Source organism: Megalobrama amblycephala, linkage group LG13 (assembly GCF_018812025.1).
Source record: "Megalobrama amblycephala isolate DHTTF-2021 linkage group LG13, ASM1881202v1, whole genome shotgun sequence".
In the NCBI taxonomy this organism is placed as follows: domain Eukaryota; kingdom Metazoa; phylum Chordata; class Actinopteri; order Cypriniformes; family Xenocyprididae; genus Megalobrama; species Megalobrama amblycephala.
This window is the reverse complement of record NC_063056.1, coordinates 6,097,399-6,111,787: the sequence shown is the minus strand read 5'-3', so window position 1 is coordinate 6,111,787 and position 14,389 is coordinate 6,097,399. Positions and strand designations below refer to the sequence as shown.

Genomic DNA, 14,389 nt, shown 5'->3' with positions numbered 1-14,389 from the left:
CGCTTTTAGTTTTTACAGTGAGAGTGCGTGTGTGGCAAGATATAATTAGCTAAACATTTAATATTTTTATCAAGTGTTTTACGATGGATATGTTTAACGACCCACAGTAACATACAGTGATGGAAACTACTCAACTTTTTAAAGGTGCCCTAGATTATGTTTTTAAAAGATGTAATATAAGTCTAAGGTGTCCCCTGAATGTGTCTGTGAAGTTTCAGCTCAAAATACCCCATAGATTTTTTTTTATTAATTTTTTTAACTGCCTATTTCGGGGCATCATTATAAACGCGCCGATTTTATGCTGCGGCCCCTTTAAATCCCGTGGTCCACGCCCACAGAGCTCGCGCTTGCCTTGAACAGTGCCTTAAAGTTTACACAGCTAATATAACCCTCAAAATGGATCTTTACAAAGTGTTCGTCATGCATGCGTCGGATTATGTGAGTATTGTATACTGTTATATTGTTTACTTCTGATTTTGAATGAGTTTGATAGTGCTCCGTGGCTAACGGCTAATGCTACACTGTTGGAGAGATTTATAAAGAATGAAGTTGTGTTTATGAATTATACAGACTGCAAGTGTTTAAAAATGAAAATAGCGACAGCTCTCTTGTCTCCGTGAATACAGTAATAAACGATGGTAATTTTAACCACATTTAACAGTACATTAGCAACATGCTAATGAAAAATTTAGAAAGACAGTTTACAAATATCACTAAAAATATCATGTTATCATGGATCATGTCAGTTATTATTGCTCCATCTGCCATTTTTCGCTTGCCTTTTATAATGTTGGAAACATGGGCTGGCATATGCAAATATTGGGGGCGTACACCCCGACTGTTACGTAAAAGTCGGTGTTATGTTGAGATTCGCCTGCTCTTCGGAGGTCTTTTAAACAAATGAGATTTATATAAGAAGGAGGAAACAATGGAGTTTGAGACTCACTGTATGTCATTTCCATGTACTGAACTCTTGTTATTCAACTATGCCAAGATAAATTCAATTTTTCATTCGAGGGCACCTTTAATGGAATTTCACGATTTTGAATCGAAAATATGCTATAATTTAAATGATGTTTCGTACATTTTTGACATATTAGACACAAACAAGAGTGAATGTGAGCATATTTTTTCTTTTACTATGCTTATTTCTTCTTTATTCCCTTAAATGCCTTTTAGTCCTAAAAAAAACGGCATTGCTTTATAGTGACACCTGTCTGAGTGGATGTCATATTTCTTATTATTTATAATTTTAGGATTAGTGGTGTCACTAACCCAGGAAGAAGCTCGTTGTAGTCCCTACCAGCTGTTTGTTGTAGTCCTTAAACAGCAAATTCTGTAAAAGAAAATCTCTCTCTTTGTATTGAACTTGAGCGTTATAACTTTGCAGATGTTGTTTATGCTCAAACAGCAACATTACACACTAACTAAAGTTAAAAAAGTGAAATCATAATCAACCACCCCTTTAATTTAAAACCAATTACCTTACTATCTACCCAGCCGGAGCCCTACACATCCCAGTGTGCCTTCTTATCTAATTAGAATTTTAAATGTAATTTATTTTTTATTTAAAATGAGCCCTTATGGTTTCTACTGTTTAAACAGAACTAATATATCTTTATTAACTTCACGCACTACAGATATCAATTTAACACTATTATCTTGCAGTATACTGCCGCTGTGGTGTTGATGAATTAAGTTACTGTACTGTAGTCAGTCTAGCCAATGAAAGTATCTTTCTGACAATGGATTTGTTAGAAACCAAAGCCAATCCAGTTCACCATGGCTCTCATATGACACACACATGAGCAGCTGCTGTAGTTCACTATCCAGTGAACGTCTTACACCTGCGCTCTAAAGTTCCACCCTCTCCGTCTGCCCTGTTATTCCTCCGAACACGACCATCTCCTACCTTTATTGGAGCAGTACAGATCCATCATGCAGTGTGGTGAAGAGGAACAGTATTCGAGTGTTTTAATGACTTCCTTCGCTCCTATAGTTGAATGCTCAGTTTTCCCCGCTCACTTCTCTGTCTCACGTTCTACCGCGTGTCGTTTTCCAGAGCTACAGGTTGAAAGCGTCCCCCCTCCCACCCAGGTGAGTCCAGATATTCCCACACGACCAGTGGCTGAGAGTTTCTTTGTAGAAAGAGGGTGTATCAGCAATAAACTTCCACTCCAGCTCTGCGTCTTTTGTTGAAATCTAATTGGTTTAAAGGAGAGTGCGTATCCCATCTCACACACAGGCAATAATGATAGCTGAGAGCCATTGCACACAGTGAAAGGTCAGACCTGTCATTTCTGCGTCACCGTACATAATTATACAATAATGACTGTTTAACGGTTTTCTAACATCGCTGATTTAAGACACACAACAGGTGTTGTGAGGGAGATAGAGACTATAAAGAAATAAGACATAGATCATTAACCCTGTAATTGAGTAACATTATCAGAGGAATGAATGGAAAGTTTTACTGCCGATGCCATAATCATTTGATAAACCAATAAACACTATTTTACTACCATCACTATCAGCAGTGACCAACGGCAGCTTCTGTTACATGAATGAAAGCAGATTGGATGCCAGAACAAAGCAATAACAGATAGAAAAAAATTATTTTAACATTTACCACGGTGCAAATCACAGACTCCCATAGTTAGTTCATTACTGTAGTTGGTAATCGGCACATAGAACTTCATTTGTATTAAACATAATATTGCTTTAAAAATAACTGGTTTTAATTATAATAGCTAATAATAGCTGAATAACTGAAGATTTGTTTACACAAACGTTCAAAAGAATTTTTAAGGAAATTAATACTTTAAGGATATGTTACAAAAGAGTTCCATTTCCAATAAATGCTGTTCTTTTGAACTTTCTATTCATCAAAGAATCCTGAAATATAAAATTTGAAGCATCACAACTGTTTTCAACACTGATAATCAGAAATGCAAATCATCATATTAAAATGATTTCTGAAGGACACTGAAGACTGGAGTAATGATGCTGAAAATTCAGCTTTGATCACAGGAATAAATTACATTTTAAAATATATTCACAGAAAACAGTTTAAATTGCAATAATATTTCACAATATTACTGTTTTTACAGTATCTTTGATCAAATAATGCAGCCTTGATGAGCAGCAGACTTCTTTCAAAAACTTAAAAAAAAAAAAAAAAAAAAAAAAAAAAAAAACCCTTTGAATGGCAGTGTATTTTTTTTTTTAATTTACTGATCATTTTTTATATATTTTAGTCATTAATTTCCTCATTAACTTTTTATTTGAATTATCAATTTGCCAAATGAATACTGAGTGGCCTCCATAAAAACATCAAACATCAAAACATGAAATGTTATCAAAACTTTTCTTTCCTTTCTTTTAAACAAAGCAATGGCATGATTAAGGTAAAATATTAAAATGTATATTTCACCCTCACATCATCAATAATGTCAAACATGCCATGGAAGGGGAACTAGTTTAAAGAATAGATATGCTGGTGATTAATCTTGCCTGTCTGTTGCTGAGAATCCAGACAGATCTGTATCAGCAACAGAGTGACTAATGGAGTAACACCGAACAACCACAAACAAAACACTGCTTGACAAACTCTCCCCTTTACAGCATGTGTGGCCTAATACATAACTGAGCACAGTCACAAAACAGTTCTTATGGATGAAAACTTTAATTGTCAATTTGAGACCAAGAGCGTTTTACGGGAAGACAATGTTTTACAACAGCCAGCTTGCATAACTTCAGGGCTGTTTTCAATATAAAACATACTTTTTGCAGCGTTTGACACTTTTTAGTCATACAAATAATCAACCATCTTGTGCAAACGTTTCTAGAATGCTTTTCAAATGCCTCTGATTGGCCATTGCATTCATACGCTCAATAGAAACGTGTTTGATTGGAGTCTCAATGCTGCAAAAATCTTTGATGCAATGTGAGTAATCAATACTTTTCATTCACTTTCACATTTCACTTTATTCACGACTTTAATCAGGAATCGATTTAGCTTAATTGTGCACGGGGAATTTTTTGCCTCTGTATCTTGAATTCAGGGGGCATTTTGTTGGCATTTTGACTCCAAGCCCGATATCTGCACTGATCTCATACACGCCTCTCTGCAATCCTTTATAGCGACGGAGAATTTGAATCCCTGCAGTCATGAGTGAGGGAGTGAGAACCTCTGATAATTAGCTGTTGGCAGATTCATAAATCAAAATGAGAAAAACAAATAAGAGGGCTTGTTGGAAAACTCATAGTTTAAAGTGTCTTTCTGCTTCAATAATTCCCAGCCTGCACCACTGGAGCAGCGCCAGACACTTTAATGGGCTAGAAATTCCTGTCCCATCCAATGAACATCCAGAGACAATGAGAAAGAGGTAAAAACAGACCCCAATACTGCTAGAGCAGTTCATACTCACTAGTTAAAGTACTGCACTGTTTCCCTTCAAAAACTGGCTCTTTTCACAAAGTACTTGTTAATGCAGCTTTAATTGTTACTTTCCCTGAATGCAGAGCTATAATCTAAGCCTTGCATTACTTGTGAATAAGCAGTTTACTACGGATTACAAACTCAGTAAAAAATGAATGACTCTGTAGAGCAGAGTTTGCAAATGTTTTTGTGTGTCTGTATATTTTAGTGTGATTTACAGATGTCACATTAACAATATAATATATTCAAGACTGACATATTCAACTGTAGGTTTCCATACAACAAATATTTAGAAGGTTTGGAGCCTCATAATAAGCCTAAATGTATAAGTGAACTCTGACAACAAAGCCAAAATGTAAAGGTGGCAAGAAAGCACTTTAAAGGAATAACTAAATTAAAATAAAAATTCAGTGATCTCTTAGTGTTTTTCCAAACTGTTTTTTTAGTACACGGAACACAAGAAAAATTCTGCTTCATTTCTGTACGACTCTTTTCAATGCAAATGAAAAAAAAAAAAAAAAAAACATTGTGAAAGTGAATGATGACAGAATTTTCATTTTTGAGATGAACAATTCCTTTAAACAAGAGTGAACATTTCCGTGCCAATAAAACACTTTCAAACTTGAGGAATTTAGGATTACAAACAACTGAGCCTGAAGAGTTTGTATAGAATTTCAACAAATGGATGAACAGAGTAGTGACTAGGCACTGTAAAAATGTCTGACAGCTGTATATTATAAAGTTTGTGGTCAATTTTAAGATTTTTGAAAGTCTCTTCTGCTCACCAAGGTGGCATTTATTTGATGAAAAATACAGTAAAAACAGTAATATTGTGAAATATTATTACAATTTAAAATAGCTGTTTTCTATGTGAATTATTTGTAAAGTGTAATTTATTCCTGTGATGAAAGCTGAATTTTCAGCATCATTACTCCAGAAATCCTTCAGATCCTCCAGATCCTTCAGAAATCATTCTAATATGATGATTTGATGCTCAAGAAACATTTACTATTATTATCAATGTTGAAAACCGCTGCGCTGCTTCATATTTTTGTAGAAATTGTGATACTTTTTTTATTTTATTGTTCAAAACAACAACATTTATTTGAAATCTAAATATTTTGTAACATTATAAAGGTCTTTACTTTCAGTTTTGGTCAACTCAATGCATCCTTGATGAATAAAATTAATTCTTCTAAAAAAAAAAAAAAAAAAAAAAAAAAAAAAATGAATAAATAAATCTTACCGACCCCAAACTTTTGAACGGTAATGTACAGTATACTACACCTGTAACAAAATCCACTATAACAGAACCACAAGAATCTCACAAAGGTACAAGAATCTAACTGCCTGTGACGCTACAAACACAACAGTTGGCCTTTCATGTGGAAAGAACAGATTCCACACAAGTAAACACATCTGTAAATCTTCACATGGACTCCATGCTGTCTTCCTGCCTTTGTTATGAACCTCTTTGAGCTCAGAGTCAACAGACTAAACACACACAAGCACATGCTCATACACACGTATGAAGGAATACTCAAACACACAAACACATGCATGTGTAAGAAAATGAGCTTTAAATGTGCTTTAAACTGTTCTCTACCACTGCTGCTGCTGCTGCTGCTGGGAATGTGCTGTGTTTGAGCAGAAGAGGGCGGCAATTTAACCGAAAACCACTAAAAAGAAAGGTTTCTGGCTCTTTATTACTTACTGACAGATTAAACTGCATCATCACCAACTCAAAATCAAAAAAAAAAAAAAAAAAAAAAAAAAAAAAAAGTGATTGGAGTTGTCCAGTGTGATGCAACAAAAAACCTGATCAACTAACAAAACATCCTGTCGTTCATTTTTTTGTTGTGTTTGTGGCTGGATAAGACAATACAATCACACCTGGTTAGAACAGCATTCGTTCTCTGGGCTGAGTAGAATATTAAATCAGTTCATCTTAAAGATCTAAAATTCATCTCAATCTGGTGCAAGGATCTGCACCTGAATAACAACAAATGAAAAAACTCAGACTCAACTAGGTTACTGGACAAGAGAACAAATAAAGACATATGAGACTAATGTCAGTTTGTGTGCCATTTGAAGCTGGCACGACTCCTGGCACAAACTTTGGTGCCAAGTACAGCTCGCCAACTCATACGTGCTGAATACTAACCACAGGTACAGCGTCTGTCCAAGAGAGCCTGCACTACCTCATTACTTGTTTACCAAGGAAAGAGATTTTGTGCTTCAGTTCCAAGACCACCAGAGAGTCTAATCAACAAAGGAGTCAGGGTTTGGTGAGCTCGGCACGGTAATGCTGCTGTTTGAGCATGAAAAAGCTCTGCAGCCTCTCCAGCGGGAGTTCTTCTCTATATCAGTGTCACCGTTTCTGAACTCACTGAAACGTCTCCATTGTAGCCTTGAGTTTAATTCCAGGAACAAACACGTCACAATATTCCTCACAAAATTCCCACCCAATACGCAGAATAAAGGGGGCGGGGCCTGGTTGACTTAGTAGTGTGTTGCAACTCGCGGTTATGGTAAGTTTATACTACATTTCCCAAACATGCTCGAAGCACTTGACCAATCACAACACACTCCTTTAAAAAGCATATCCAAAAAAAAAAAAAAAAAGAAACAACCATCTTATAGACTGTCTTTGACAACACATCTCAGGATAGTCACTACTGGAGGCTTTGAGACTAAAGCTGCCTTTTCACTTCGACAACCGACAGACAGTAAGTCATTTATTTCAAATGGACAGTAGTATGGAAGCTGCACTTACTATATATACTGTAAAAAAAATAATTAAAAAATAGACAGAATTGGGAAGTTGTGAAAACTCAAACTTGAGGCAACCAGCTTCAGGGCTCAACTTATGGATAAAATTGTTGTATGAAATTAAAATTGGTCTTGTGCTTTCATCAATCATAATATATCAAGTTCTATAAACTCAAAAATAATGTTTTTACTTGTGGATCCAAAAAGCTTGGATTTTCAAGTTAAGCTGAGCATTGACATTAAAGGGTTAGTTCACCCAAAAATGAAAATTATGTCATTAATGACTCACCCTCATGTCGTTCCAAACCCGTAAGACCTCCGTTCATCTTCGGAACACAGTTTAAGATATTTTAGATTTAGTCCGAGAGCTTTCTGTCCCTCCATTGAAAATGTATGTACGGTATACTGTCCATGTCCAGAAAGGTAATAAAAACATCATCAAAGTAGTCCATGTGACATCAGTGGGTTAGTTGGAAGTTTTTGAAGCATCGAAAATACATTTTGGTCCAAAAATAACAAAAAGTAAGACGCTGCTGACGTGTTATCCGGTGCGCCCGAGCTTCGTTTACAGTCATTGTTTGTATTTTGGTATTGCTATATTTTTTAAAATGGTGCGTAAGTGTGCATGTCGCGGATGTCCTAATCGCCAAAAACAACGACGTAAAAGTGCATTACCAACGCCGACAGATGAAAGGATTCAATGGAATCAATTCAATGGAAAGGATTCCGAAAGAGAAGACAATGCTGAGTAAAGTCGTAGTTTTTGTTATTTTTGGACCAAAATGTATTTTCAATGCTTCAAAAACTTCTAACTAACCCACTGATGTCACATGGACTACTTTGATGATGTTTTTATTACATTTCTGGACATGGACAGTATACCGTACATACATTTTCAATGGAGGGACAGAAAGCTCTCGGACTAAATCTAAAATATCTTAAACTGTGTTCTGAAGATGAACGGAGGTCTTACGGGTTTGGAACGACATGAGGGTGAGAATGACATAATAGTCATTTTTGGGTGAACTAACCCTTTAACATTAATATAACTTTCTTTGATTGTCTAACTTGTGCATTGGTTTGTTGAGCAAAATGAAAGAGTTATATAGAACAACTTTTATATTCTGTATCCAAACAAGTTAAATACACTAGCTGAAATGGAAGAAACTTCACTGAAGAGAACATTAATCACTCTAACTTTTATAATAAAATATAATGAAAAACACTTCAAACTGAACATTCACAGTTAAGTTGCTCGTACTAAATGGCCAAAAATTAGCTTTATTTACATTATATAACACTATCTTTTTGTACATTTAAAAGTTCAGTCGGCCTCTATAGTTTGTCTGACAAAATGGAAGTTTTGAAAAAAAATGATGCATTGCCATTAGCTTTTAGGCAGAGCATATTAATACATCTTTTGGAGCAACACATGAATCCATGCAATCATCCTTGTGGCCTTCATCAGTGATCCTGACAGCTGTGGAAAACAGGGCTGAGCACAGCCAATGAAATGTGTAGCTCAGGGGAGAGCTGAACAGGACGTGAAAGAATGTGGACTTCCTAGTGCATATATATATATGTACAGGAAAGCCTTGGGATTCCCTCCCGGTCTAAGAGCCCCTGCTATGTCTGTCAGTGTGAGTCAGTGCCAATGACGAGAGGTGTGTGTGTGTGTGTTTGAGGTGTGAGAACGAGCAACGCCCTGTGAAACTTTATAGACATCACTGTAGATTATTACTGAGGGTTCAGAAACAAAATAAACAAAAGAGTTGATCCATAAATATCTTCAGCTCAATATCCATAGAGACCCATATGTTTTTCTTCTGTAATCACTGCAACTTCCTCTACACTAGTATGCCATCGAAAGGTTTTTTTTTTTTTTTGCAAAAAAGTTTCTTATGCTCAACAAGGCTGCATTTATTTGATCAACAATTCAGAAAACAGTATTGTGAAAGTTTTCTATGTGAATATATTTTAAAATGTAATTTATTCCTGTGATTAAACACTGAATTTTCAGCATCATTACTCCAGTCTTCAGTGTCACATGATCCCAGAAATCATTCTAATATTCTGATTTGCTGCTCAAGAAATATTTCTGATTATTATCAATGTTGAAAACAGTTGTGCTGCTTCATATATATTATATTATACATATATATATACACACAGTACAGTCCAAAAGTTTGGAACCACTAAGATTTTTAATGTTTTTAAAAGAAGCTTCGTCTGCTCACCAAGGCTACATTTATTTAATTAAAAATACAGTAAAAAACAGTAATATTGTGAAATATTATTACAATTTAAAATAACTGTGTACTATTTAAATATATTTGACAAAGTAATTTATTCCTGTGATGCAAAGCTGAATTTTCAGCATCATTACTCCAGTCTTCAGTGTCACTTGATCCTTCAGAAATCATTCTAATATGCTGATCTGCTGCTCAATAAACATTTATGATTATTTTCAATGTTGAAAACAGTTGTGTACTTTTTTTTCAGGATTCCTTGATGAATAGAAAGTTCAAAAGAACAGCATTTACCTAAAATACAAAGCTTCTGTAGCATTATACACTACCGTTCAAAAGTTTGGGGTCAGTAAGAATTTTTATTTTTATTTTTTTGAAAAGAAATTAAAGAAATGAATACTTTTATTCAGCAAGGATGCATTAAATCAATCAAAAGTGGCAGTAAAGACATTTATAATGTTACAAAAGATTAGATTTCAGATAAGCACTGTTCTTTTGAACTTTCTATTCATCAAATAATCCTGAAAAAAAATATTGTACACAAATATTTTGTACAATTGTACACATTAAATGTTTCTTGAGCAGCAAATCAGCATATTAGAATGATTTCTGAAGGATCATGTGACACTGAAGACTGGAGTAACGATGCTGAAAATTCAGCTTTGCATCACAGGAATAAATTACTTTGTCAAATATATTTAAATAGTACACAGTTATTTTAAATTGTAATAATATTTCACAATATTACTGTTTTTTACTGTATTTTTAATTAAATAAATGTAGCCTTGGTGAGCAGACGAAACTTCTTTTAAAAACATTAAAAACATTAGTGGTTCCAAACTTTTGGACTGTACTATATATATATATATATATATATATATATATATATATATATATATATATATATATATATATATATATATATATATATATATATATATATATATATATATATATATATATTTTTTTTTTTTTTTTTTTTTTTTTTTTTTTTTTTTTCAGGGTCCTTTGATAAAATTCAAAAGAACAGCATTTATTTGAAATAGAAAACGTTTTCAACCTTATAAATGTCCTTAATGTCACATGTGTAATGTCACAATTTATTGTTTCCTTGCTGAATAAAAGTATTAATTTCTTAAAAAAAAAAAAAAAAAAAATTCTTACAGACCCCAAACTTTTGAACAGTAGCATAAATATTGAATGAAACAGACTTTCTACCTACATTTTGTAAGATTTCTTCACACAGGATTGGTGAACACATCTGAGAGGGCCAGCCTAAATCTCCCCTATTTTGCATATTTAATTTTGGCTTCACTAGGTCAGTATCCGTAGGCAGTGGGAAAAGGCACAGAGTTGACTTCTAAGTATGTGGACTGTGCCGTCATGGTTAAACTTAGCACTATGACGTGACTTAATATGCAAGAAGACATTCACAGTGAGGGTCGAGTATTCACAGACAGTCTATAATGAATGTCTGCTGAGAGAAAACTGAAAGTTTCACTGTGACGTGATGGTTTCACACACCCTGATTCTGGCTGTTCTCTGAGACGCTCTAACATGAGCTGAAAGGACAAAAATAAACCAAACGAGTGATAAATCTTTTTCACGTAAGCTTGTAGGATGAGGCAAATATCGTGAAAATCCTTACACACTCCAAAGGGAGCTGAATGCCAGGATTTGTGACGATATCAATCCAACCTGCTAACCCAGAGCATGTATGAGTTCAGAAAGGACAGTGACAATGTGAAACAAACTATTACAGCACCTGTCAAAAGTTTAAAAAAACATTAAAAAAAAAAAACATTTTGAAAGAAGTCTCTTCTGCTCACTTATTTCATCAAAAAATACAGTCAAAACAGTAATATTGTGAAATATTATAAAATAACTCTTTTCTATGCAAATATATTTTAAAATGAGATTTACTCCTTGATCAAAGCTGAATTTTCAGCATCATTACTCCAGTCTTCAGTGTCACATGATCCTTCAGACATAATTCTAATATGATGATTTGCTGCTCAGGTAACATTTCTTATTATCATCATCAATGTTGAAAACAGTTGTGCTGCTTCACATTTTAACTAGCTCTCCTTATGAGGAACTGGGAGCAAAGTGAAACGAAAAAAAAAATACACTGTTGTTTTAACTTTAAAAAAATAAGTGTTCATGCTGCCTTAAAATTTTAAGTTTAGTCAACTTAAATATATCTAAGTTGTCACTTCACATTTCACGTTGACTAAACTTAAAATTTTAAGGCAGCACAAAAAGCTGAGCCCCAAGCTCTTTCCCCTTTTTTATCCCTTTCAGCTCCTCCTAAATAGTCTGTGCCCTTTCCAGGAACCAGTTCCTGGGGAGAAGAGTAAATAAAAGTAGGTGATGGCTAGCATCAGGATGAGCCTGGCACTTGTGGATATTATTTAGGAAAATGGTGGCGGTCTAAACTGAGGTTGGGCCCACTCCTTACCCTGAAAAGTAAGGTGAGTTGCTAAACTATAATCTGAGAAGCCTACTGCTCAGAGTCGTGGCATCAAACTTCCGCCCAGACGACTGCGTCATCATTGATGTATTTCAAATAGGCTATATAAATTATACACAATTTAAAATTCTACCTATAAAATAATAGGCTATTCTGTTTCTAGAGCAATAATACTTTTGAAACAGCAAATTCAGTAGATAAACTCAATATAATATGCCTCTAGAAACTCTAAAATGTCAGAAACGGTCCTGCCATTTTAAATAAAGTTGAACTAACGTTACAGGAGATCGATTGCTGTAGACAGTGCTCTATAATTAATTACAGTAGGCTATCATTAGTTTGTCCTGCTAATTATTATTTTATACCCATAAAAATATATACCCGTCATGGCTAACGTTAAGCGTGTTATCTTAACTAATAACATTTATTAATTAGCTTATAAAGCCCACATTTACTGTTAATGAAAAAAGTTCAGTGATCCGTCAGATCCTGTAGGTCGGTTAGTACAGTTTACTGCTGAACAACTCATTTTGTCAGTGTGAAATAACACAGAAATCGAAAATTAATAGTTAGTGATATATCTTCAATCTCCCCTCGAAGCTCCGACAGTCCTCAGACAGGCTGTCAATCAACTGTCAATCATAACGACATGCACCAAATTGCTAGCTAAAATCAAACTTATCACAAAAACAAACAACTGAATATAAATCAGCGTGATAACAACTACCTTAAATGACCAAAACCATCTTTCGGAAAATTTTATTTGAAGCGTAATTTATTTTTATGTTTTGACTCATTCCTGTTCGTTTGAATGGAGAGGGCGAGGTTTATGACCTGTACTGCATCCAGCCACCAGGGGGCGATCAAAGAGCCCGCAGCTTCACTTTTCAGGACGTATGAGGCACACCCGCTGCATTGATGCGCCGTTGTCAAAGGATGTTGGGAACGGCCTATGCTATTGTCAGAGCGCCCGCTCGCATCCAAAGTACAGCAGAGTCACGACCTCTATTTGAAGATTTAATCGCGCGACGCAAGAAATCTGACTGGGTCGGAGGTTCCCGCGGAAATGCAGACCTGTAATTTAAACAATACAAATCTGATGACGTGTTTTCAGGCACCTTTCTTATATGCTGGGGCGAGTGGCATTGAATGGCATCCATGAGGGCACGTCCCCACAGCATCAGCAGCCTCTCAGGGAACCGGGGTTACATACATAACCCTAGATGTTTTGCAGGACTACACAAAAGCATTTAAATATTTTTTTTCCTTCCATTTTTTACCATCACCATGACCCTTTAGGGGCTCCATAGTTGTCATAATTAGTTGATCTCTGGGGACAGTTTTGTCCACAAAGTATAGTTAAGTTAAGCCACACAAACACACATATTAAGAAGGCCCGTCTGTCTGAACTTCCGGTCACTCTGAAAACAATGCCTCAGCCGGACGCCCCTCCCTGCCCAGCCAAAACAATGTCAACATTTCTCTTGCTTATCTTTTACAGCATTACCACCAAAACATTCAGCACAGTACCTGACAGCAAATGAAGTCTACTTATGAATTAATCCCTCCCCTTGACCTCCCAAACTACTTTCACTATTCTCCTAGAAAAAGAATCTCAAACACATCAGTGTTTCAGACTCACAAAAGAACAGAGCAAAGATTGATCAGACCGGAGTAGCTGTACCTTTTAGAGTCGCAATCTCAAGCTGTATGGATCTAGAAGTCATGACTGGATGGTGAATTTCTTCAGGTGTCCCTGGTCCTTGTCTCTCAGGTCTGTCCTCGAGCACCTGCTGCCAGATAACACAGTTCTCTCTGTCTCTGTCTTTTCTTCAGACTTTTGGCTTGAGGTCATGCGGTCGGCCTTTGGTCTTATTCCTCCTCTTCCTCACATACATACACGCCCACACTCTCTCCCTGCTCTGGAATCTGTCAGTGTGCCGCCCATCCCTTTGACCAAACTCAGCCCTGAACTGTGAGCATCCTGCCTCAGCCAGCATTCATATTCATGAAGGCCTGGCCAATCCCTGCACTGCTGCATGCATATATTAGTGATCAAAGCAATAAGCAACAAGATGGACATGGTTTCCACTAAAAAAAAAAAAAAAAAAAAATTGAAGAATGTTTTCCACGTTGATAATTCTTGAGCAGCAAATCAGCATATTAGAATGATTCTGAAGGATCATGTGACACTGAAGACTGGAGAAATGATGCTGAAAATTCAGCTTTGATCAAAGGAATAAAATACATTTTAAAATATATCACAATAGAAAACCATTATTTTAAATTTAATCAAATAAATGCAGCCTTGGTGAGCAGAAGAGACTTCTTTCAAAAATATTTAAAATCTTACCAACGCCAAAATTTATGGTAGTGTAGATGATTTTAAAAGATATATTATCTTTAGAACTCTTGCAATTTAATAAATCTATTATAAAGTTTGACTAATTTATT

The 14,389-nt window shown here is 35.4% G+C and overlaps 1 protein-coding gene across 4 annotated transcripts in view; it reads right to left on the bottom strand.

Moving 5' to 3' along the window:
• Positions 1–14,389, bottom strand: part of plecb (plectin b) — a 168,421-nt gene that overhangs the window by 117,394 nt on the left and 36,638 nt on the right. For 2 of the 4 annotated variants that reach the window (XM_048154121.1, XM_048154122.1), the window contains exon 1: positions 13,620–13,677. The exons of the other annotated variants lie outside the window; for them this stretch is intronic. In XM_048154121.1, the coding sequence (XP_048010078.1) occupies positions 13,620–13,662 (43 nt within the window). In that variant the 5' untranslated portion in view covers positions 13,663–13,677. Of the gene's footprint in view, positions 1–13,619; positions 13,678–14,389 lie in introns of those variants that run through there. 4 annotated transcript variants of the gene reach the window in all.